The 25,639-nt window shown below is 40.7% G+C and overlaps 2 protein-coding genes across 3 annotated transcripts; one reads left to right on the forward strand and one right to left on the reverse strand.

Annotated features, from left to right (window-relative positions):
* The first annotated feature begins 3,613 nt into the window (after positions 1-3,613).
* LOC311063268 (ribosomal protein S6 kinase beta-2-like) lies at positions 3,614-17,703 on the forward strand. 2 transcript variants are annotated; one of them, XR_014602565.1, is made up of 17 exons: positions 3,614-3,738; positions 5,312-5,366; positions 6,521-6,558; positions 6,721-6,835; positions 7,204-7,272; positions 7,916-8,063; positions 9,164-9,221; positions 10,115-10,215; positions 11,078-11,168; positions 11,330-11,420; positions 11,967-12,074; positions 13,263-13,325; positions 13,414-13,491; positions 13,878-13,985; positions 14,331-14,440; positions 15,060-15,864; positions 16,185-17,703. XR_014602565.1 is itself a non-coding variant. In XM_084082629.1 (16 exons), coding segments are annotated over exons 1-16 (1,431 nt in total). In that variant the 5' UTR covers positions 3,614-3,736; the 3' UTR covers positions 15,256-17,703. The 2 variants fall into 2 exon arrangements, 1 of the variants encoding a protein (XP_083938755.1); XM_084082629.1 differs by having other exon boundaries at positions 15,060-17,703.
* A 207-nt stretch (positions 17,704-17,910) lies between these two features.
* Positions 17,911-23,084, reverse strand: LOC311059390 (uncharacterized protein). Its single transcript, XM_084077274.1, has 2 exons — positions 22,947-23,084; positions 17,911-19,998 (listed from the first exon to the last, which is right to left on the reverse strand). Exon 2 carries the CDS (start codon positions 19,989-19,991, stop codon positions 19,056-19,058), a length of 936 nt encoding a protein of 311 aa, XP_083933400.1. The 5' UTR covers positions 19,992-19,998; positions 22,947-23,084; the 3' UTR covers positions 17,911-19,055.
* Between the last annotated feature and the right edge of the window lie 2,555 nt (positions 23,085-25,639).

Raw genomic sequence — 25,639 nt, forward strand, 5'->3', positions numbered from 1 at the left:
TTCTACCGAGGCCTCATCTCAGACTGCTATGACTAATGTTTAGGCATTGTGACTTACAGTGGAATTAGTTATACTGTAATTAATTAGGCAAACAGCCAAATCACCCACGCCTTGTGGTCTATACATTGGGTTTCACTTAAATATTCATATTTAGCTTTTGCTGACTTTGAAATGGACCTATGCAAGATTCATTCCAGTGACGTATCGGTTAGCATACGCCTTTCATGCGGAAGGTTGTGGGTTGCGTCGCAACGGGTTCCTTACGCCAAATCAAATGGGTTCAGATCTGAGCCAAATCTCCTGCAGGAGGCACGTCTGAAGCCTGGTGAGAAGAATTTTCTGCATTTATGTATTGGACAGGACAGGACACAGTAAACAGCACAATACAGTTCAGACAGGAAGGAAAAAGTAATACAGGACAAGGTGACAGAGATGTAAGCAAAAGCATCTTGAGTGGGATCCAAAACCCAGGATGTTGTGGTACATGCATGCACTAACACTCAGAAGCTAGACACAGGGATGCATTGTGAATGCCATGTGTAAGTAAATGCAATCCAGTTAACCACTGGAAACCTAGAACTGTTTCGTGCATTGTGAAAATAGCTTATCTACAAGCTGATATAAATGTTTGCCCAAAATAGGGACACTTGGCTGAGAGTTATTAAATAACATCTTTATATAGGACCAGCTGCGTTTCTGAAACAGTCTATATACTATCACAGTGTGAACAACAGAATGCCATTAAAGTTACTGAAATTATCATGATTGTCAAATAATAAAGCATGTGGCGTTAAGTTGACATAGACCTCATCTCCTTCCTCCAACTCCAAATTTGTGGCAGACGTTCTGCTCTGGCCTTCAGGGAGTGTGTGTGCACAGTTTCACGTCATTCGGGCGAACGGTGCAGGAGATTAGCAGACGGATGGACGAATGGACACGGACGGATGGACAGGGGCAAAAACATAGTCATAGGAGACAAATAAAATCATAAGCTAAATTTGACATTTTGGCCTGAGAGTAGTGCTAGCTAGAGGAAAGATGATAGGGTTCATCCTCCAGAAAGCATGAATGCACTTAACAAGTTTCATGAAATTTGGAAGGACAGACCAGCTACCTCTGTGTCAATGTCTCAGACCACTCCTCTAAGAGTTTTCTTCAAGCAGGTTTGTGTCTGTGTTAGTTACATTGTCATGCATACAGCCACATACAACACATTGCATGGCTCAAGTTGGTTCCCCACTGCCACCATAAGATTTTTTTTGTAATGGTTTCTGAAGTATATGTTGCATGTTCACAAAGCATGTCCACTTGACTTTACCTCCATTCTCTGTCTGTAGAAAGGCCACCTGCTGCTCTGTAGTCTTCAGCCTGGCTTCCATGGCTCCTCTGCTGTGTTCACTTCACTCATTCCATTCTTCTCTGCCTTGTTCTTAACTCTTTTCTCTATCTCATCTCACTGTTATTTAGGATGTTTCCACTGCTGTGTCTGACAGAGCAAAACAGAAACACTGGTACAATTAGAAAGGCTCTCATTCTCTATTAATTTTGTTACGTCGGGCCCTTAGTCTGTTAGCACTGCTTAGTGGTACGACCTAGTATTTATGCTGATCTGTGTGTGAATGTGTTGATGATAACCACATGTGTCTATACCACATGACCCTTTGCACATTTCACCCCCTCTTTGTCCTAAACTGGGCACTTAAAAATATAAATATATTCACAGTATGAATTGTGGTTAATTTCATAAACGTGACTGATTTTACTAATTGCATTAGTTGGCTACTTTACAGAGGTTAGAGGTGTGTTATTTGATAGATTTCCCTGCCCCCAGGCTTCCAGTGGGGAGACCAGTGGTGATATCAAACCAGCTCCCTCATACTTCTGATTGGAAACCTTCCATGCTGTAGCATACCAAGCTCACACATTAGAATCAGGGCACCCACTCCCAACCAGTTTGAATGAGCCACACGATAATGTGACGCTCTTCTGCATTTATAGATAGATTATTATTAATAATTCTAGGCAGCCACCCTTGAACACAGGCACAGAGAGGGCAGAGATGGGGGGATTACAAGACACAGGTCCTGAGGGGTTATCAAACTCAGAACACAATTTGACACAGACACGGCATCAGTTTGATAAGGTGGGAAATTCCAACTGAAATGACAACATAAGATGCAGCTGGTTCTGTTGCCTCCAAGTTATGTACTTGTCCTCAATGACATGTCGACAGTAGAATTCAAGTATGAACTGTGTGATGCCGGTGGACACGAGTTAAACACAGAGTTTTGTTCCAGGGGCACTGACATTTTTCAATTTGCAATTGAATGCAACTTGAGTACAAATCAACTGAACTGAAGTCAGTGCTACTCCATAAAACAACTTTGAAATCTAGAAGAGGATGTGGGGAAGTTTGTTTAGTTATTGGTTCAAGCCTGCATTGGCCTTATCAACTCTGTCATATATGATTGCATGTTGAAGGTTATTTAAAATGTGTGAGTAGTGCCTGTGTATTTAGCCCGTGCCAATGGACAAATAGGAACAGACTGGACTCCTGACATACAGTATTAGGACTACAGTATGTAGGTTACCTCAAAGTAAACATTTCAGATAATCTGAGTTCACAGGAGTCATGATATGACACGTATCTTGATACTGTATGTTTGCCGATATGATGCACATGACCAAAATACCACAAGATAGCAAAACAAAACAACAACACAAATCTAAATATGGTCTTTTAGTGTGGCAGGGTCTAGCTTTGTTTCACTGCCATGTGTCATGTCCTCTCCACTCACTCGTCTTCTTTGTCCCTCTATGTTGCAGAGTAGTGTGTACTAGTAGCCTGGTCTGGTAGTTGTATTGTATTGCATTGTTCTCTCTTTACTGTCAAACCTCTGTTTCCTGTGAAGTCATACCTTCATTACCTTACACATTCTGTTGTGGTGGACAGGTGCGTGCACTGTTTTGACATGCAGGGTTTCATTTTGTTGCATTATGTGACACATTTCAAATGTTCATAGTTAATTAGAAAAATATAGCTAATTACTATCATATCATTGTGGACTGATATTACAGGAAAGGTCAATCAGTGTCCTGTCCTCAGTTTACTTTAACTACCAAACATGATACGCCTATATGAAAAATATTTATATGTCATGTAATCCCATGATTGTATGGGTTAGTGTCGGGGTATTGGGGTTATAGTCTATTAGTCTGACTCTAATCCTAGTATTGAATGTGCTGTTAGAATCATAGGTATAAGTGAGGTGTTGTGGGCTGAAGTTCCATATCTAAATATTTAAATCGGTTTTAATATTGTGTAGAATAGAGTCCTAAATAAATACTTCTAGGTCATGGACCCATTTCAAATTATTCTGCCCTATTTTAATTCAATTGTATATGTCATAATTGTATAATGAGAAACAGATTAATGGTGGTGCTAATGAAACGTGAATAGTCAAATGTTTTTGTGAATTCAAGTCATCTGAATAACACATTCAATCAAACTACTACTACCCTTGTTGCTGGGGACCGCCTGGAAACCCCTCAGGGACCGTTGGGGGTCCCCGGACCTCACTTAGACAACACATGCAACTTAAAGTGATGACGGTAAAGGTTAAAGTTCCTACAAGCTGTGTGTGTATGTGTGTGTGTGGCATTCATTGACACACTCATTCCTGTGCTGTGGAGTATTTCAGCTAAAATGTTAAGGAGAACAACGGCATTTCCTTAGATGTAAGTATCGATGATCATCGATCGTCGCTGATCGGACTGTGATCGATCAGACAGAATACTACATGAATTACAACCATAACATTTAGCATTAGCATTAGCCTGCTAGCTGTCAAAGCAGCTGTCAGTGAGAGTGAATGAGGTGATGGGTGTCTTACTAGCCTGATGCTTAACAAAGTTTGAGCCTTGGATCAAGACGATCATAGATGTATTTGATCGATTATGACATTTATATATCCACGATGTGCGAAACTAATTAAGTCAAGACTCGATCAAATACATCTATGATCGTCAAAGTTTATGAACGGAAAAGATGAGACATTGAACATGACATAAGTGACAGTCAGTGAGTGATTAGTTTTAGTTATAGTTATAGTATAGTAAAAACGTGAAATGAATCCCCACGTTGTTGTTGTTTGGGACACCACGTGACTCCGGATCATGCTATTGCTAACACGTTTAGCATGTGTAGTTGACAGCAAAAGTACTCGCATCTTTTACTCAAGTACAAGTATCAATACTGCTATGTAGAAATACTTACAAGTAAAAGTTAAGAATTAAAAATGTACTTGAGTAAAAGTACAAAAGTATTAGTACCAAGTACCAAAAGTAAAAGTACTCATCGTGCAGAATGTCCCATTCCACGAGTTAAATAGCAGACCTACAAGCTCACAATTGTGAGCTTGTAGATCTGCTATTTTCAAACGGCTGAAGTGGTTAATGTGTTTTTTGTAATAATAATCAAAATCTACAATGTAGCTACTAAAGTTTTCAAATAATTGTAGTGGAGTAAAACAAAGTATAATATTTGCCTCTGAGATGTAGTGGAGTAGAAGTAAAAGTACTGAACATTGGAAATACTCCAGTAAAGTAAAAAATACCTCACAATTGTACTTATAATAAGGGCAGTACTTGAGTAAATGTACTAAGTTACTTTACACCACTGGTATCTAGTAGGTACAGTAATGTTTATGTGATTTCATGGCATTATTTATTTATCACCATGAGAACAGCATGTGTCTCAGGCTTTACTCATTTGCAGTGTTGGGCATTAAGCTTCAAGCTACTATAAAATGTACTTAACTAGTTATAGATGCTCTTCATAAAAAAAAACTAATTGAGCTACACTAAAATCTCTTTAAAAATAAGTAGCCTGCTGCACTTAGATACTTAGTGAAAGTAGTTACACTGAAGCTACTTTGTAGCTAATGTGGTGGTTGTTGGTAATGTGGCTATAAGGGCATATTATTCGATTCATGTAAGACACAAGGTGGGCTGTGTAAAAGCTACACATGGATGGAGAATTATCTCTGATGTGATGGACAAACTGCACTCAACTCATCTGTTGTGCTATTTTATATTGCTGTGCCTCTGTCTGAACATTAGTGATGGATCCAGCTACACGGTGAAGAAAAAAATAATAGCTTAGCTACATCATTCTGAAAGTAGGCCTAAATGAAGCTACCCACAAGCTACTGGGAAGTGGGAAATGTAGTTAAGCTACTGCCCGACAAGGCCGACAATGCTTCTTTGGGTCTCTGGTTAAATGAAAGCTGACAATTTGACTGTGTTTCAGGATGGCAGGAGTGTTCGACATTGACTTGGAGACTGAAGATATCAGTGATACAGAGGTTGGTGTCACCCACGTCACTGCACAGATTTTATATACTTGTTGTACGTGAGAGAAATTAGGGAGACCTGTTTACTTAAGGTTCTCACTCCTAGGTTATTAACATCTAATATCTTAAACATATGTGTGCATTTAAAGCTCTAAAGTGGCCTGTGCCAGTGTCCATGGCATTGTTCTTATTGTAGTCCACTTCTGAACTCCCTAGTTCCTGTTGATACAGAGGTTTACAGCCCATCTATGCCAGGCAGGCCTATGAGCCTGCCTGGCATAGATGGGATGCATGCATGTTTTGAGAAGCATTTTCTTTTACTGGTGTGTGTGTGTGTGTGTGTGTGTGTGTGTGTGTGTGTGTGTGTGTGTGTGTGTGTGTGTGTGTGTGTGTGTGTGTGTGTGTGTGTGTGTGTGTGTGTGTGTGTGTGTGTGTGTGTGTGTGTGGTGTGCTGTGAGAACTAAAATAGATTCAAGCAATCTCTACAGTATGCTTCCCAAAAATGTCAAATAAACTATTAGGAGCAGTTAACTTAAAGCCGCACTATGTTACTTAATCATTTAATTTAATGAATAAAATGTAATTTTGTCCAATCTGTATGGTAGAGTATGTTAATACAATATAACTTATACAATTGGGGTGGTTGTTTTCTGTCTCCCTGCTCTTCTATTGAGACATCTAGATCGTGTCAAAGGTCATGTCTCGCCTAGACACAGGATCTGACATGAATTGATTCAATTCATCCCCATGCAGGCAGGCTGTATTAGCTCAATGGTAAAAATTTCAGGACTTGCGCAGGAAACCGAGTTCAAATCCGCGGTAGAAGAGGAAAGTTATAGTGCAGTGAGTGTATTTAATGCATCACCTGAGGAGCAGTTATAGGTTAAACCCGGGCTCAACCCAGTTAGCTATGGCTACTCTTATAAATAAAGATTTTGTCTAGGCCCCAGTGAGATTTGAACTCACGACCCCTGGTTTACAAGACCAGTGCTCTAACCCCTGAGCTATGGAGCCTGATATACATATCAATAGTGTGATTTCGATCACTCACCTCAGATCTCCTAATCCCTGAGCTAGGGAGCCTGGTTTATACAGTGAGTTGTAGTAAAAAGGTGTGGTGCAAACCTATTCTAACATTGGTTCATTTCTCTTGCCCTAATCTGTAGGACGACATCTGTGACTTTATTGAGACAGAGACCGAAAAGTAAGTGACATTTAGAAGATTAGAACATTTACTTTACACGTGTACACATTCTAAAGGTGTACACCTTTGCCTTTGCTTATTGTTTTAGCTCTGATTTACCATGTTATGGTATCATTTGGTTTGTTGTTATGGTTTTCTCTTATCATCTCATCCTCCTTGTAGTGTTGCAGTGGAGGAGGTGGAGTTGACCAGTGATATCGTGAACAGAGACAGTGAGAGAGTGGGACCTGACTGCTTCGAGCTTCTCACAGTGCTGGGGACAGGGGGATATGGAAAGGTGAGTGTGAGTGTGTGTGTGTGTGTGTGTGTGTGTGTGTGTGTGTGTGTGTGCGTGCGCGTGGTTTGCATGTATTTACACATTTTAAGCTGCCAGTTCATTATGTGAATATTTAACAACTTAAACCCCATACAAAACAGACTTGAATTACAACTGTACTTGGACCCCCAGAATAGGCATGCTGGGGTTCAAGTGGTTAAAATGTTTAGCTTATCCAACTTCATGTGACGTTGGTAGCCAACATGCTCACTTGGAAGGTTTATAGTATGATCTATGATGTTCTTACTAGACACCCCTGCCATTGTTTATAATAATGTTAAGGCAATTTCAAATAAAACCTGTTGACGTGCTTGGGTTTGTTCCTGCAGGTGTTCCAGGTGCGGAAGGTTCAGGGCGCCCAAACAGGGAAAATATTTGCCATGAAAGTCCTCAAGAAGGTACAACACACAGAACCTTCAGAACCATGACAGACGGCTTTAAACTGATTTGTTCTCTTACCCACACTATACAGTAACGTGTTCATTTAACTCAGAGAATGTACAAATGGAACCAAAGGGTCCATTTGTTCCCATTGTACACTGTTCACTGTTAAAACAGGCAACGCTAAAAAACAACTACAAGACAGATTTCATATCCACCAAAATACTAGGCTTATGTACCGTATATGACATATATATTGGCAGACACAAACGAAGGACAATTTCTTTAGTTTGTTTCAGTTAGTTTTGTAAACACACAACACATTTTCAGTTTTGTCATTTTAATGACCCTTTATTTCTGTTAAATTTTTGTTTAGTCTAGTTTTCATTGTCATTAGTTTTAGTTATCTATATTAACCTTGCACCTGTACCCCTGTGCATCCAACACCTCCATTTAACCCCTGTTTTCTCATTTCCCTTCCTTTCTAAATTTCCCTTCCTCCCTACCTTCACTTCATCTTCTCACTCTCACCTCATCTGACACCTTTCTCTCCCCACCTTCTCACCTCTCTCCATTTATTTGTTATCTAACCACCCATAAATCTCTTCATCTCTGTCCCACCTGCCTCCCTCCCTCATCTCTTCCCTCTGCCTCCTGCAGGCCATGATCGTGCGTAACGCCAAGGATACAGCCCATACGCGCTCGGAGCGGGAGATTCTGGAGACGGTGAGGCATCCGTTCATCGTGGACCTGCTGTACGCATTCCAGACCGGCGGAAAACTATACCTCATTTTGGAGTGTCTGATAGGTAAGACAGACAGGCAGGCCGGGCTCTGGAACAGCACAAACGCTGTTTATTAATGCTGTTTGAACGTTTAAATGGTCATCATGTGGATTTCAGTGACCAAATTGTGTCACTCCACAGAAAATAAAGGAGACAGAGCACTATCACTTAACGACTTAAGCCCTATATACTAGTTGTATGACGAATAGCAAAAATCCCCCCAAAAAAGACAAAGCTGTCAGCAAAACTGGCCTACTGACTTGACTTTTGTCTGTATGTCATTAAGTAAATGTGCTAATCATAGCCTTATATTGAATGTCGTTAACACATACATTACGAACAAGCATGTGTGTGTGTGTGTGTGTGTGTGTGTGTGTGTGCATGCATTTTAATTCTCCATTTTGTATACAATTCACCAGCATTCCTAAAGATGCAATGTAAAGTTAGTGCACTGTCGACATGGTCACGAGGACCTGGGTTTGAATCTGACTCCTGTCATGTCTGGCATATCCTCTCTATGCCCTAGGTTTCCTGTCACTATACACTCTAAATAATCTAAATAAGACATAAAATGCAATGCAAATAATGTCAGAGCTTTAGATATAGAAGTCTCCCCATTCAAACAGATGGGAGTCTTGTTTGTTGTGGAACATAACCACTTAAACCCTACATACTTAGTTGGCCGGAGTCCCCCAGGGGTCTATCGTAAGCCCCCTTCTTTTTCATTTTAGCCAAAAATCTTTGCAGAATGTAGCCGATCTACGAGCTCACAATGTGTCACATTGTGACACGTTCTGAGCTTATAAATGTGCTATTTTTGTAAAATCTTCACCCCACAACAGGAACACTAGGGTTCATGCAATCTGGGAACCCATCGCCAAAAAAAGGGGGAAAAAAGTGTTTCCTTTGAATTTGGTCAGTCGCAGAGCTCTCTAAATCTGTCTTGAGAGATTAGGGTTTATGTGGTTAAGTTATTTTCCATGATTGTGGAATACTTGTGGGATACTTTGTTCATTCATTGTGCATACATTTCTCTGCTCCTCTGAAACTACAGTGCCTACCTTGTAGGTAGAAAAGTGCCAAAATGTTTCTTCTACTAATCCATTTGTTATGTTTTTTGTCAGGAGGGGAGTTGTTCATGCAGTTGGAGAAGGAAGGTATCTTCATGGAGGACACTGCCTGGTAAGCCTGCCCCGGACTCTCCCTTTGAGATAATAAATCACTGTTTTATTACATACTGTAAAAGTAGGACATTTTCTACTATTTATCTACATATGTTATCGAGTTTTGATATCTTAGATTGTTTACACAATGGAAAGTAAGAAGAATACTGCTGTAGAAAATATTCTTATTAGGTACATTACAGTTATTAGTTATTAGTGTATAAATATTAAAATGTTTGTTGCTGCCCATCTGCCTTTTTATGCACCTAGCTCACCAGGTCAGTTTCTTATATGTGCAAATATATTTGGCCAAGTAACACATTCTGATTCTGGAAGTCAGAGGATTGCCGGTGCTAAAGGTCAGCAGAATGTGTCATTTAGAATTTAGAACCATGTCACCCGATGCCAGTCTATCTTCACATATTTGACCTTTGCCCATGAAATGTATTTGATAGTTTTATATTTCCCCCGTTTCAATTTTTAATGGATGAAAATTCCTTTGAAGATTTTGATATTACAATGTGTGGGTTGCCATGAAACTTTGTCAGTGTTGACGCTGACGAAAGCCAGATAGCTGAAACATTTGTAATCTTAAGGCATATGGAGAAATAAAATAAACTTTTGATCCTGTCATTCTGAGTGCGACCCTTCACTTGTTTGTTATGTTTTATGATAGGACAACTGCAGTCAGAGCACAGTGGTAACAAGAACAGTTTGTAAACCCTTGAGTTGCCAGCTGTTCATTTCAGATACCTTTTTTATTAGCAGTTCTGACAAACATGTAGTTTGATGTGATTTGTTCTGTCACATTTATGCCTCTCGTGAGCAATCTCGATCTACTTAGTCCGATCAGATAGTTTTGTTATGTTTGTATGTATGCGCAGTTGTTAATGTTTGTGTGTGTTTGTCTAGTTTCTATTTAGGAGAGCTCACGTTAGCTCTTGGTCACCTCCATTTCAATGGTATTATCTACAGAGACCTCAAACCTGAAAACATCATGCTCGACCACACAGGTAAGGCTGTGTGTGTGTGTGTGTGTGTGTGTGTGTGTGTGTGTGTGTGTGTGTGTGTGTGTGTGTGTGTGTGTGTGTGTGTGTGTGTGTGTGTGTGTGTGTGTGTGTGTGTCCATACACAGTAAAATCATGGGCCTCACGGATGGTCAAGGGTGGTCAGCTACATTGCTGCAAAGTTACCATTGGAAGTGTTGCTCAAGCCACCCCGGAAATTGGTTAACAGCAAGGTTTTTTTTTTTCATTGCACGGAGCATGATTTGTGGGAGGAGAGAACGGGAGTGGAAATGTTGAAACAAAAACCTAATTGATCGGTGCTTCACCGCATCACTGGGCTGCTGAAAAAGGTTGCTCAAAGTTTATTTTGTAGCCCATCACATCTGGCTTCAGTTTGTAGCTTCAAGTTGCTGGTTTACATTGAAAATGACTCATACCCTAGCGTCTATTTTCTTGACTTTTTCATACGGATGTTCCTGAAGAAAGAAATGACAACCTTCTCTTCAACATGTGTATATTTGACAGATTTGTATCCATTAGGGTTGTCCGATATTGGCTTTTTTACCGATAACCGATATACCGATATTGTCCAACTCTTAATTACCGATACCGATATCAACCGATACCGATATATGCGGGGATTATTGTGATTAGGGTAAGCTCAAATTTCATATCACACACACCATATACAGTAAGAACTCCTGTAACTTATTTATAAAGCAAAAAAAAAAAAAAGGTTTTTTTTTTTCAAAAACCGATACCGATATTTTCCCGATATCAATTTTTATGCTAATATCGGCCGATAATATCGGGAGGCCGATAATATCGGACATCCCTAGTATCCATTTTGTTTTGTTTGTATTGAAAGGGCACATCAAGCTGACAGACTTTGGTCTGTGTAAAGAATCCATCCATGATGGAGCCGTCACACACACCTTCTGTGGCACCATAGAATACATGTAAGTGATTACACATGATTACACACACACACACACACACACACACACACACACACACACACACACACACACACACACACACACACACACACACACACACACACACACATACTTCTTCTCCATCACTTCACCCTCATTCTCCTTTCTCCCCCACATCTCAGGGCTCCAGAGATCCTGACTAGGTCGGGACATAACCGATCAGTGGACTGGTGGAGCCTGGGAGCCCTGATGTACGATATGATGACTGGATCGGTGAGAGACATAGAGGGGGAGGGAGGGTGCATGGGTGGGAGAGAGAACAGTGGACTGAGACCAGGGAGGGGAGGGGGGGGGGGCCCTGCCTCCAGTGACTGGAGGCAGGGCTAAAGACTAGACATTGATGTAGGTACCACATGTGACTGCTGGGCCTAGGAACATTTCAGAAAGTATTGTTTTTCAGGAGTTCAAACAGAGCTGCTTAGATGTTTTGTAAAAAAGAAAACAAATCTGTTGATTAAGCACTTACAAGCTGGCAGTGCTATTTGGGGCAAAAATGTTCAAATAATTTCAGATGTATTTATTTTTCATGTCAGAAATAGCAGATCTACAAGCTCACAACACATTCAATCACAGAACATTGTGAGCGTGTAGATCTGCTATTTTCGCTATTCACCATATGATGAAGCATAATATGGGTTTAGTGGTTAATCCAAGTCACATCACAGATGTACAGCCCATGTTATGTTACTCATTGTAGGGTCACATTGATACTAATGTGACATAGATAAATTGTGCATGTTTCATGTGTCCCTCCACCAGCCCCCCTTCACAGCTGAGAACAGAAAGAAGACCATCGATAAGATCCTCAAATGTAAACTCAACCTGCCTCCGTATCTGACTGCTGATGCCAAGGACATGATCAAGAAGGTGTTGTAACACACACACACACACACACACACACACACACACACACACACACACACACACACACACACACACACACACACACACACACACACACACACACACACACACACACACACACTATGCACACACACAGGGACCTTATCAAGAAGGTGTAGTTACTACGGTGGTGCGGTGGTAAAGTGCCTGCCCACCACCGTGGAGGCTGGGGGTTCGACTCCACCGCGGTGCATCCGGCTTTGTCGAGTGTCTTACTCTATACAAACACAATTGGCCCTTTTTGGGACAGGGCGATATTTGTCATTGAACGTACACCTACGGGCTGGGGGCGACACCTGTCAGCAGAAAGTAGGACAGAGAATCTGTGTCCTCCCGTTGGGGGTTCCTCAGTGGCAGATGAGTCATTAGGATACAACAGCAGTGACAAGTTAACAGAAATGTGTGGGGTGAGGAATGAATTGGCATAATGACTGAATTGGGGAGAAAAAGGGGTAAAAAGCAACACAAAAAAGTGTTGTTACACACATACTATTACACGCATACGATGACATGGAGGGCTAATTGACACATTGTCGCTCAACATAAATAATAGATTTTCAGTTTCAAATCAGTTATTTCTGTCAAGCCATGCCATCGAGCGATGCGTAGTATAAATTAGGCTTAACGCTACAGGTCATCATCATGTCATTTAAAAGAACAGCTTTTAATATATTACAGCAGTCCTCTTTATGTAGACCAAGTAACAAGGTTATTACAGTTTTGCATTTGTCATTAGGTTTATATTTTATTTAGTTTAGAATTTTTGTTTTCAATTTCAGTTTGGTTTGATTCGTTTTTAAAGTGCGTTTGCTAGTTTTGTTTTGTTTGTTTTCAAAAGGCTTGGTTAGTTTAGATTAGGTAAGTTTTAGTGTTAAAAATTAAAAAATATGCAAGCTTATAGATCTGCAAATTTTGCTATCTTTGAAGATCTTTTGACAAAGACAACTAAAGACATCTTCTCTATGATTTTAGTTAGTTTTGGTTAGTTTTGTTTTCACAAAACTAGAATTGAAAAGTTTTTTTTTATTCTAGTTGTTATTTCATTAGTTTTTAACTATAATACTATATGTACATTATTATAATACTATAATAACCCTGCCAAGTAATGTCTCGGTTCTGCCCCCCACCCCCATTTTCTGTCTCCTCTTTCAGCTGTTGAAGAAGAGCGCAGCACAAAGACTGGGCTCCAGCAAAGCAGACTGCGCTGATATCCAGGTAACAAACAAACACTAACTGGTACAACGTGCGTCACACACCATACACACTCTTGGAGAATGTCTCTGAAAGGCCTTTTCTTTTGCAGAAGCATCCGTTCTTCAGACACGTCAACTGGGACGACCTGCTTAACAAGAGAGTGGAGCCGCCTTACAAGCCCCTGTTGGTAATGAACCAGCCATCATTACACTGTGGTTACTGATAGTGAAGGGGCTGTGGCTACCAAGACGTTTTATTTTTCCTGAGTGCGGTGCATGTTTTGAATTGTTTACAATGGGAGTGCCTCGTTTTTGGAAACCCCAGCAGCGTGACATGGCACTGAGTTTTTAGTATGCACTTGTGCGTTCACGTGTGACGTTTTATATCTTGGGTGTTTGTAAGGGGTTTTAGGCAAGCGCCTTGGCGTTTTCAGACGGGGGGGAAAAAAAACGCCTCACACACTGTCTTTGTCTCTGCCTCACGCCCTCATTATCTCCTTGTCTCCTCTCTCCTCTCAACCACCGCAATCCCCCCCCCCCTGTCCCCTGTGTCCCTTGGTCCGTCACTCTGTAGCAGTCAGACGAGGACGTGAGTCAGTTTGACACCAGGTTCACCAGACAGCCCCCTGTGGACAGTCCGGATGACTCCACGCTCAGCCACAGTGCACAGCACGCCTTCGCCGTGAGTCTCTTCCTCTCTTCTTCACACACACTTTACCAAAACATATTTTTAGGCCTTTTCCACTCTGCCGTGTAGAGAAAAATGCTTTCACCAACAGCATTAGAGGTGCAACAGTTAATCTGGGAGGAATAGAAGTATTAGCACCTTTCTCTCTGTCTCTTATAATCTCTCTCTCTTGTCGTCTTTTCTCTTTTTACCATTCTTTCTACTAATATCAGAAATACTTTGTGCAAAATAATAAATGGTCTCTTCTGTTTGGCTCTTCTATCTTTGTGTACCATGTAATGAGACAAGAATAATATTTGATTGAACTTTGACAGTTTGGGTGATTGATTTCCCCGTCAGGGTTTTTCCTACGTGGCTCCCTCAGTCCTGGAGACGTTGTCGGAAGGCTTCTCCTTTGAGCCCCGAGTCCGAGTACGCCGACACAACAGCAGCCCCCGCACGCCAATAAGGTAACGCTCTCCTCTTTTCAAGGTTACATACAGTACACACATGACTGTAATGGATCCTACCTACTGACGTTGCAATACCGGAAAATAGGAGCAAATGAACCACTTTAATCTAGGTGTCCCTATTTTGAGCATGTCATTATAAGAATCCAAAAGTTTAGAAAACAGTCTTTTCTCAAGTAGTCACAGAATGTTTATCTCCAGTATGATCGATCCCCTGATGGTTGCTAATCACGGAGGGTTTCACTGTGCTCACAACATCCCGTTCGCATGTAAATCTTTGGATCACGTTATATCCTGGTTCTGTGTAATATACATATTATATACACGACAATGCACTGCACAATACAGTGATGCGCTGCAAAATAGAACCGAGCTCTAAAAGATGCGCCAACCGGTCTTGATGCCTCCATTGTGGGTACAGCCATTGTAAGCAAGGTCAATGACATAATGTCAGTCTGCCATGTTTTTACCCTGCTGTAGTTTTGAACCTGAAATAGAAAACAAAATCAGCCTAGTGTTTCATGTACCTTTTTTAAGTGGTGAACAACTTGGTCTATTTTCTTGTCTTTCCTCCCTTCCCTATCCCTCCTCCTCCTCCTCTCCCCATTCTCTTCTCCAGTCCCATGAAGTTCTCTCTGGCAAGTACCTTCAAGTCCAGCAGTGCCGACGCAGAGCCGGACTCCGGCTCCCCGGCGTCGCCTGCGGCCGCGACTCCTCCTCCCCCTGCCGCATCGACGCCGCTGGACAATGGCGTCCCCTCGCAGCCAATCAGGACGCCAGCCAGGAACAAGAAGCAGAAGGGCCACCGGAGATGAACCAGAGGAGGGGTTTCCTCTACGCGCAGTGCATAGCTTTAAACGCTGATGTATACCCCGTCGCATGACAAAACGGACGCATTTCGTCTGCTGACAATATGGCGAGTCATGCGTCCTTTGTCATATGACATGGCCGTGCAACAAAGTGTAATCTGTTGACAGTGATTTGTAGGTTGTTGTTTTTCTTGCTGGTTGTCTTTGTGTTAACCCAGCTTCAAATCAATCTAAAGCCGAAAGTTTGTTCATTTACAATATAATTAGTCATATTCAAAGGTTTTTTGAATGGCGGTTCTAAGTATTTATTTTCCTGGGGAGACTCTCTTTATCAATTTTGAAATCTGCCTGAGAGGGTCTTGTTGATATGTAGCAGATCTACTATTTTCACAGTGCGACAACATCATACGATGAAGTACAAAATATAGCTTGGTTAACAATGCAAGACAGCGTGCGATGGGTCCCTGGTTTTCTTTTCTTGCAGTGTTATAATGCAGTACATTTGCTGTGGCTTATTTTTCCTAAAGGTATAATCCAATCTGACATCAGGTGCGGGATGCGTTCATTTGCAGCCAGGCAGTCAGGCATGTGACGTTTTATTCGATTTTTGTCACAGTTTGTGTTAACTCATATACTGCCTAGAACGACTAAAACGACTTCTGTCCATAAGCCATGCCTGCCAAGAACGACTAAAACGACTTTTTAAAAAATTTAAAAAATTAAAAATATTTTTTTTTTTTTTTTTTTTTTTTTTAGATTTTCTTTTTTTTTTTTGACCCAAAGACCAAGGAGATATGATTTTTCGAAGATATAGACTCCCATCCACTTCCTTGTTAACTTAAAACTTAAAAATTCTGTATCTCGGCTCCTGAGTACTTTTTTTTTTCAATGAAAAATATGGCAGTGTTCAAACGCAGCCAGAATAATTCTGGCAGTGAATGAGTTAATTACAGAAAAAGGGAAGCGTTAACCACTGGTGCTTAAATCAAGACCTCTTGTAATGTGACTCTACTGATGAGCTGTGAGACAGACCTCAGATTACAATGCAACCTCTGGCTCCACAGCCTGAAATCAAAGATTTGTTCGCCTGTAGGAGAGAAATGGTGTTGGATATAAACACACTTTGTAGAATGTGTAGAATGATTTATTTTTTCTGAATGTCTCCTGGAGGAAAGAAGAAATGTGATCTCTGTACATTATCTAAATGTATGTGGATTGTTTTCTTGTCTTCATATGTGTCTCATCAGCAGAATATTCCATGTCTACTGCCAAACTAGTTTACACTGCTGTCATCTTCATTTTCCAAATGCATCTGTCATAATGTGATGTTAATTTTGATCCAAGGGGGATCAGTGTCAGGTAAGACATGATTCCCTGAAGTGGTATTCCCTTAAGACCACTTTCTACCTGCCGTCCCTATTTTGGGCATGTTATTATTGGCAAAGCGTTTCAAGGAAATCTTCAGAAATTCAAAATGTTTTGCTATAGCTGGTCTACAAGCTCAGAATTTGTTGCGGTCGCGAAGTGTTGTGAGCTTGTGGATTGGCTATTTTTGCCGCATGTCATATGATTAGGTATGAAATGGGGCTTAAGTCGTTAAATAGTTTTCAGAGAGATGCAGTCAATATTTTTTGATGAAAAAGCATTGCGTTCTCATTCGTTCCTCATCCTTCTTTTATGGACATAACTAGAACATTGGTTCTCTTATACAGATGCATTGATACAAAACCACTCACATATTCATATATGTTTTTGTAATTCACATGTGTGTATATATAATGCTCTGTGTAAAAATGGACACTCGGAAACCTTAAGATAGTCTCGTATCAAAACGAGTATTTTTGATTTTCAAAACAAATGTATTTATATACGCGTTAAGTCAACATGAACCCTGGGCCCAGCCAGCATTGATGGGGAAGTGCATGATGGCATCACAAGACCTTTTGCGGGCTTGATTTTCTTTGCTTGTTATGTCACAGATTGATGCGTTTTATATTTTTCTCTGCTGTTTAACAACCCACATAAGACACTGGAAAAGTTGATCAGAGTGCTATTACGACTAGATGTCTGTATGAGCATTGGGGGTCTGTTTGGTTATGGAAACTGCAATTCATGGATTTTGGAGTATTTTTATGGACCTAGAATTTTTTAAGGTTAAATTATTTTCCTGGATCAAGTGATTAGGCCTCAGTCGTGTATGATTACGCTTGAGTCTACAATCAGGCTTGTAAATCCAAATGTATTAAAAATAAATATTTTGTTTAGACCAGCAAATATTTGCCTTGGAAAATGGATAGGTGTAATGGGACATATTGAATGACATTGAGATATAATGTAACTGATGATTACATTTTTTGCTAAATTGCGACCATGGTAATTCATTGTCTGCATGTCATGTATTTAAAGCTGCAGTCCAGATATTATTTTAATTAATAAAACGTTATTTTAACCAACCTTTATACTGTAGAGTCAGTGTGTTAATACAGCACATGCAATTTGAAGTGGTCTCATAGGACACCTACTGGTTGACACGTGTTACTGCATCTATATATATGTCTGTCTGTCTGGGCTAGACATACATACATACATACATACATAGGGGGACCTTGATTTGGGGTTTGCCTTGCCATTGTTATATGGTAATTGAGGAAAAAAACATAATTAAGATATTTAAATGTTTATTGTAAGGATCATCAAAGCAAGCATAATAACAATAGAAAAACACTTCAAGTCTGCCAACATTTTATGATATACAGATTTATGATATTTGTATGTAAACAAGGCATTAAGTCTATTTCCATTTAGCTTTCCTGATTTCGAAATTGTAATAAATCTTTCATTGCCAACTGGAGTACACAAGTAGCAATGACAACCGTTTTCAACAATTAACGTATTAGCAATGATCATACAAAGTTTAAACAGTGCAAGACTAACAATACACGGACATGGAGGATTCATACATTCAGTAGACTTCACTTTTCTAGACCGCAGACATCAGACGAGGGAGGGATGCAAGCCAGAAATGGGCATTAGAAGTAAATTGTGTGGTTAACCGTCCGCCCTGAGATTTGGAGGAATCCACAGCAGTCATACCAAAGACTAGGAATGGTACCCAATGCTTCCCTGCTTGGGATTCAGCATCAAGGGTTGGATTAGGGGTAAGTTCCTTGTGAAATACAAGCATCATGTCCAGGGGATGTAGCCTACTTGTACTGTACATCAAGCTGCCTCACGGCTATGTAGGCACATTCATATTTTTGTAAAAGGTAGGCATGGGTACTAAAAGGAAAGCATTGAAAATGTGTTTTTGCAGAACAAAAGAAAATAAATCATGTCCCAGCATGCATGTGCCTCAAACTGATTTTCTTTCCCCCAGTTGAAATGAGACTCAAAGGAGCATTTCGCCTTTTTTTTCAAAATCATCTCCACACGGTATAGGCCTATGGGTTCTTACTAATTCTCACTATGTGATGGTGTAATTTGTGTCGACATGCTCTCTGTGTCTCAGAGGTGGACCGTGTATGGTTCCAAAATGTGTTAAGTAGACAGAAATGGTACCATACCATGGTACCACCACCATGCCCTTTAGTGAGGGTCAATTATATAAACATATGAAAAAGGGTGAAATGTTGCTTTAACCACTTTAACCCTGGCGTCCCAATTTTGGACATGTCATTATAGTATATAGTAGATATGATTTGAACCATTTTTTGTGGGTAAGTGGTTCAGTACTTTTGAAACCCTCCGATTGGTGTAAAGAAGCCACTAGTGTGGCTTTTCTCTGACGTCATAGAATACTACGTTCCTTACAGAGCAGTGATGTCGGACACATCTCTCTCCCCCTCGTCGTTCTCAGACGGGGAGTTGATGGGAGCGCTCTCTTCTCCACCCTCCACCCCTCCATCCTTATCAGTGCCCTCCCCTTCCGTATCGCTTTGCTCCGCCTCGCTCGCACTCCTCTTTTCCTCCCCCTCTTTCTCCTCTTCCTCTTTCATTTTCACTCTCTCCTTCAGGTCCATGCCCTCCAGACTGGAATAGTCATCAGAGGTATCACTCTCGTCGTCCTCCCCTGCTTTCTCCCCTCCGTCGCTCTCGCCTCCCAATCCAGCCTCCACGTCTTTCTGTTTCCCTTTGTCCTCGCTGTCTTCCCCTTCTCCCTGTCCTTCCTCCTCCTCCTCATCCTCCTCCTCCTCATCCTCCTCCCCCCCTCCGGGACAGAGGCGGAAGCCGAGGCGTTCCTCCAGGGCTCCGACCGCGGCCCTCGCTCTTTCCCTTACACCCAGTAGGAGCCGGGGCACGGTGCTGTCCCGGCCGGCCCGGCGGTCGGTGACCACCCTGTGAATGCACAACACGGACACTGCTACCACAAAGATGACCATCAGTATTACAAGTATCAGCATCTTGTTGGTGCTGCTCGGAGGGGAGGTTGGCGGAGGAGATGAGCGTTGACTGGGACGATGGGATGACTGAGTAAGCCTCGGGCCGGTGGAGGTGGCTGGTGGAAGTGGAGATGAAGGCGGACTAGGCCGCGAGCCGGTGGACTTCAAGGGTGTCGATGAAGCGGTTGTGTTATTTTGTACGGTGGTCTCATTATTGGTGGTCTCATTATTTGCTCTACCAAAATGTGGAGCGCCGGTCGACGTGGTTTCACTGTCGTTGGTATGTGGTTTTATGGTAGATCCACCAGGAACCAGGAGCATCACAATGAGCGCGCCCATAAGCAGGTTGAGTGTGGCCCTCATAGTCACTCTAGAAAGGAAGGGAGGGAGACAGAGAGAGAGTCAAAAGAGAATTTTAAAAGAGTGGAAATGAAATCAGATCACAAGCTGTAAGGCCAGTCCACACCAATGGAACTACTGGCAACTCCTTGCAACATGCAACTACTTGCAACCATTATCCCCAATGGCAGTTGCAAGAAGTTTGCATTGGTGTGGACTGGCCTTAAAAAAACTGTTTTGTTGAAAGGAGTTGCGACTAGTTGCATTGGTGCGGTCTGGCCTTTAGGTCAACCACTGTCATAAGATGAATAGCATAAATAGCAGATCTATAAGCTCACAACATGTCACATTGCAGAATTTTACAATTGCTTTAATCACTGTTATGCCACCTTTTGTTCAGAATGCCACAGCCTAAATGTATTTAAAAGGCTGTCACTTCCTTAGCGTATAATGTAGTTTGGCATGTTATGGATATTGGATTGGATGTCATGAGTCTTCTCAGTCTACAGTATGCTCTTCTACTTCTTAGTGTCTACATTTTAATACGTGTTCATTTAGATACTTAAAGCTGCACTATGTAACTTTCCTCTTCTACCCCGGATTTGAACCTGGTTTCCTGCACAAGTGCTAACATTTATACCATTGAGCTAATAAGCTAATAGGTGAGACATGACCTTTGACACAATCTAAATGTCTCAATAGAAGAGCATGGAGACAAAATAATGTATTCACATACTCTACCATATTGGACAAAATTACATTTTATTCATAAAAAAAAAGTTACATAGTGCCGCTTTAACCACTAAAGCCCTATTCAAACATTTTCAAACATAGCTGATCTACAACATTGAAATGCGTCGTGTCATGACGGGAAACGTTGCGAGCTTATAGTTCAGGTATATATTTTAGAAAGGTTGCCTATAATGACATACCCAAAATAGGGACGCCAGGTGAAAGAAAACTCTCTCTCTGTCGTATCCTCAGCATGCACCCCCCCCCCACACGTGTGTGTGTGTGTGTGTGTGTGTGTGTGTGTGTGTGTGTGGGCAGTTTTGTGTCAACATTGGACCTTCTAGTTAAATCAAGAAATGCTGTAAATGTGCCCCCCCTCACTTCACTGGAAGCCCCCACACACACACAGACGTACACAAGAGCAGGAAATGACTTATTGTGCTTTTGAGCATTCTGTGTCAAACAGGAAGTTGTGATCCGTTGTGGCGTAGCGCTCACTGTTCATCTCCTGTGTGTTTGCAGCGCCCTGCGGCTCTTCTGCACAACCCACACCTGCCAGTGAGCCTGCTGAGTTTTTTTCTTTTAGAGGAAACCATGATGACAAATAACATTCCCCTAACTTGTCATCAACACCAATAGGCTATAATTGTCTTTTATCTGTCGAAATAATAACCTTTCTTTCTTTTTTTAACTGAATGAATAATAAATATATTATATTTCATCCAATTAAAATTTGTTAGATCTTTATGGCTGGAGTGAGTAATAATCAGTATAATTTTGGTATTGAATGAAATAATTGATCAATTAGTGCAATTAGTAGCAAAGTGTTTCCATAACACAAATCATTATACAGTCTAATGTCAGTAGCTGGCTGCTAGTTAGGTGATGTTAGTTATTCAGTTTCAATTCACCATACAGTAGTTCTAGCTTGACAACGCCCTGAAATCGGTGTGTTTGGTTGTTTGTTAGTAATCCCCACGTGTTCTTCTGGTGAACAGTAGAAGAAGAATATTCATTAGAATGTAAATATTAATGTATTAATCACCCATGTATTCTCTTTTACGCCTGATGCAAAAACAGGGCCAGTATTTAGATCACAGGACACAAAAATTCACCACTGACAGTCAGTAGAAATGTGAATTCTTTAAGACAGAATACAGACAGAATAATCAAAAAAATCAAAAAATTTAAAAACACAGAATACACGTTAAAGGAATACTTCACCCATTGAATTAATGGAGATATTTGACTAATTGAAGTTAAAAGGAGACCAATCTTGACAAGAGCAAAACCATATTTAAAACATTCTCTTTGAACCTGGATCATTAGTACGCCTCTCAGTGATTACGCTGTGAGATTTGTTTTGGAGTTCATATTATTCTTTAATATAGTTTTGCATTGGTCATGCGGACAACGCAAATATTGAATTATTGGCCTGAGGAATGCGACAAAAACAAAGAAATCTCCATGAATTAATTTTGGGTGAAGTTTTCCTTTAATGCAGCAGTAAGTTAGTTAGGGTGAGGTCAACCACATGGCAACAGGGACAGACTAAGAGACAAAGACATAAAGGGACATTCTTAATGACAAGAGAGTTCAGCTTTGGTGAGGGTGGAACATGATATGGGAGGACAAAACCAGTTGTCTAGACTCTAGACCAGTGGTTTTCAACCTCTTTCATGCCAAGGACCCCTATATTGATATACATTTGGCCGCAGACCCTCATCTGAAAATGTTTTGTGCCAGGGACCACCAGAAGCAAAGATTTGAGTTAAAAATGTTCGATTTAAATATATATATATATATTCAAAGACATGCACACATTTTCAAGATTTTTCAAGAATAGCAGATCTACAAGCTCATAGCGCAGCACTTGGTGCCGCGCTATGAGCTTGTATATCTGCTATTTTTGAATAGCCAAAGCTAAGAGGTTAAAATGATTGTGACGCTATGTTAACTAATTTCATTGGGGACCCCTGGTACCCCCCCAAGGACCACTGGTGGTCCCCGGACCACTGGTTGAGAACAGACATTGGATGGAACAGACATTTGAGCGGCAAATGCAAGGAGGTGGTGGAAAGAAGCGGGAAGAAGACAAATGATCGGGGAGGTCGTACGGCGGTGTCGTGTGCTGAAGATAGCAGATCTATAAGCTCACAATGCATCACGGATGTGACTTGTTGTGAGCTTGAATATCAATTATGTTCATGCAACAAAATCTGGAAGAAATACAAATGTAAAACTCACCTGACGGCTTGATTGTTGACTTGAGGTAATGGAGGCCGCTACGCAGACACAGACAGGAAGGATAAAGTGATAGAGAGCGAGTGGAGAGATGACTACAGTATAGTGACTGAGGAAGAGAGAACAGTTAGAGGAAAGAGGGAGAAAAAGAGAGACTGAGGTGGGTGGGGAAACAGAGAGACAGCAATGAGGTCAAACCACCATGTCGTACAACAAAAATGTCATTCTACCAGTACCAGCTTAAGTTGACAGTAAAGTCGACACAAAAATAAGAAAACTAAATTGAAAGATAATACACGATCAAATACAAATAATTCTAGTATTTACTGTGTGTGTGTGTGTGTGTGTGTGTGTGTGTGTGTGTGTGTGTGTGTGTGTGTGTGTGTGTGTGTGTGTGTGTGTGTGTGTGTGTGTGTGTGTGTGTGTGTGCGTGCTTGCGTGTGTGTGCTTGCGTGTGTGCTTGCGTGCGTGCGTGTGTGTGGGGGTGAGTGGTTGGGTATGAGGGTGTGATGGGGTGGGTATGGGGCTTGGACTTCAACTCACCCGGATCTGTTCAGGTTGTATTGTAATTTCCCATCTCATTGAAACCTCTAGAGCAGTGGTTCTCAAACTCCCAAATTGATATGTATTTGGCTGCAGACCCCCATCTGAAAATATTTTCTGCCAGGGGCCCCTATTAATTAGAGAAGATTTGTGTTTAATATGTATTTTTTAAATTTCAAAGTAATTCCACATTTGCCAAATGTTTTGAAAATAGCCTATCTACAAGCTCAAAACCGGCCGTGATGTGAAGCATTGTGAGCTTATAGATCAGTTATTTTCGAATAGCCAAAGTATAAAATAGGGTTAAAGGAGTACTAGTTCACCCCAAAAATTACTTTCATGGAGATTTTTTAGTTTTTTTTCGCATTCCTAAGCCAATAATTTGTGACCGGTGGAGGCTCGGGCCCAAGTATGCTATCTTATTTCCAGGTCTTATGCAGTAAATGAGTCACAAGGCCACCGTCTTATGCGCAATTGCTATCTTGCAAGTCGCGCTGAACGTAAACACTTAAGACTCGCCAGCATATTTAACGTCTATAGGGGAGTGTTCATATGTTAATTTAGGGCGCTATAGGTATAGCTATTTTGCCCCTTGACTTATGTTATCCTTTTAGCTTTAATGTCTTACTGTACCACGTACTGTTTACATTTCTGACTAATACATTATTCAATCAATCAATAAAAAATACTGCTCTAAAGATAATAAATATTATTGTAATTCAAATGCTATATTATACAACTGTAGAAATGAACAAAACCAATTGAACCCTTGAACCAATTATTTTCAATTATCATCAACACAAGAACAGCCAACATTGGTGAAGGTCAGAATCCTTGTGAAGGTTTTAAGAAGACATTTCTTCTTCAGAATGGTTGGCGAATCAGGCCAAATATGCTGACTATCTAGCTGACTAGTTATGTGCCCATTTTCTCTCTCTTCTCATGAAAATAGATTGCCAAACTGCAATAAAGATGGCAGTGCATCTAGTGTCCTATTGATGAGCTGTCTTCTTAAAAAAACTTAATTGACGTTGTCACCAGTACCTGTGTCCAAAACCAGGGGTGAACTTTCTCAATGGAAGTGTAGGGAGGGAGACCATCTCCAACCACTACTGGGGTGTGCCTGCTGGCAGGCATTTTCCTCTCTAGTTTCTGCTATAGTGGGCCTGGCCACAATAGTTCTAGTGGTAGAACACTTCAGATTCAGATGGGCCATCTGTCCCTGTAGCACAGTGATCTCATATTCACAATTCAGCACCCTGTCACGTGTCATCCAAGGAGACAGAATCATAAATGTATGTATTTCAAAGTGCCAAGTTCAGCAAAAATAATAACATACTATTTGCATTGCGTTTTTTCAGTTTTATATATGCTTTACAGAACATTATCAAATCAAACCAAACAAACACAGCAACTCCCAGGTAAAAATATTACTACCGGTACTATAATTTGTAAATTAAAGAGATTAATAAGAACTGTAAAGCGAAGGAATACAATTATTAAGATAAAGACAATACGAAAGAAAAAGAAAATAATAACATAGATAAAACATGGAAACAGTAAAGCATAAAAATAAAACATTAAACCAATAACAAATGAATTTGAAAGGATGACTTCACCCATTTTCAACCTATCTTCATATAATTGGTCCTCACTAATGCTCATGATAAAATGGTGATTAAAAAAAATATATATACGAGAATAATGGCTTCCATTATAGCATGCACACTTTCCAGGAATAGAAAAGCGGCAGTTTCTATTGGCTTGGATTCCCCATCGATAATGTCACTGGTAGGCAGATTTCGGAACTGTCCACAGCCCTCCTCTGAGACACAGACCGAGTAGAAATAAATGGTACCATTATATTATGTTGTTGTTGTTGTTGTTGTTGTTTGAATACACTCAATGTTATGCAATAATGCACATAGTCTACATACACAATAATGTAATTTTACAGTGAATCAGAGCAAGCATCATGGCCTGCCACCAGGTGGCATAAGACACTATTGGAAAAATACAACACAATATAGCAGAATATTAACGAAAACAAAGACATAACAGCTCATATATTTTCATACATGGGATTTTGACACAGTAAAGTTGGCGAATGACACAGATACAAACAACATTAGAAGTACCTGCATTTGACCAGA

The sequence above is a fragment of the Gymnoscopelus microlampas genome (assembly GCF_963454915.1).
Source record: "Gymnoscopelus microlampas genome assembly, chromosome: 2".
Lineage (NCBI taxonomy): Eukaryota > Metazoa > Chordata > Actinopteri > Myctophiformes > Myctophidae > Gymnoscopelus > Gymnoscopelus microlampas.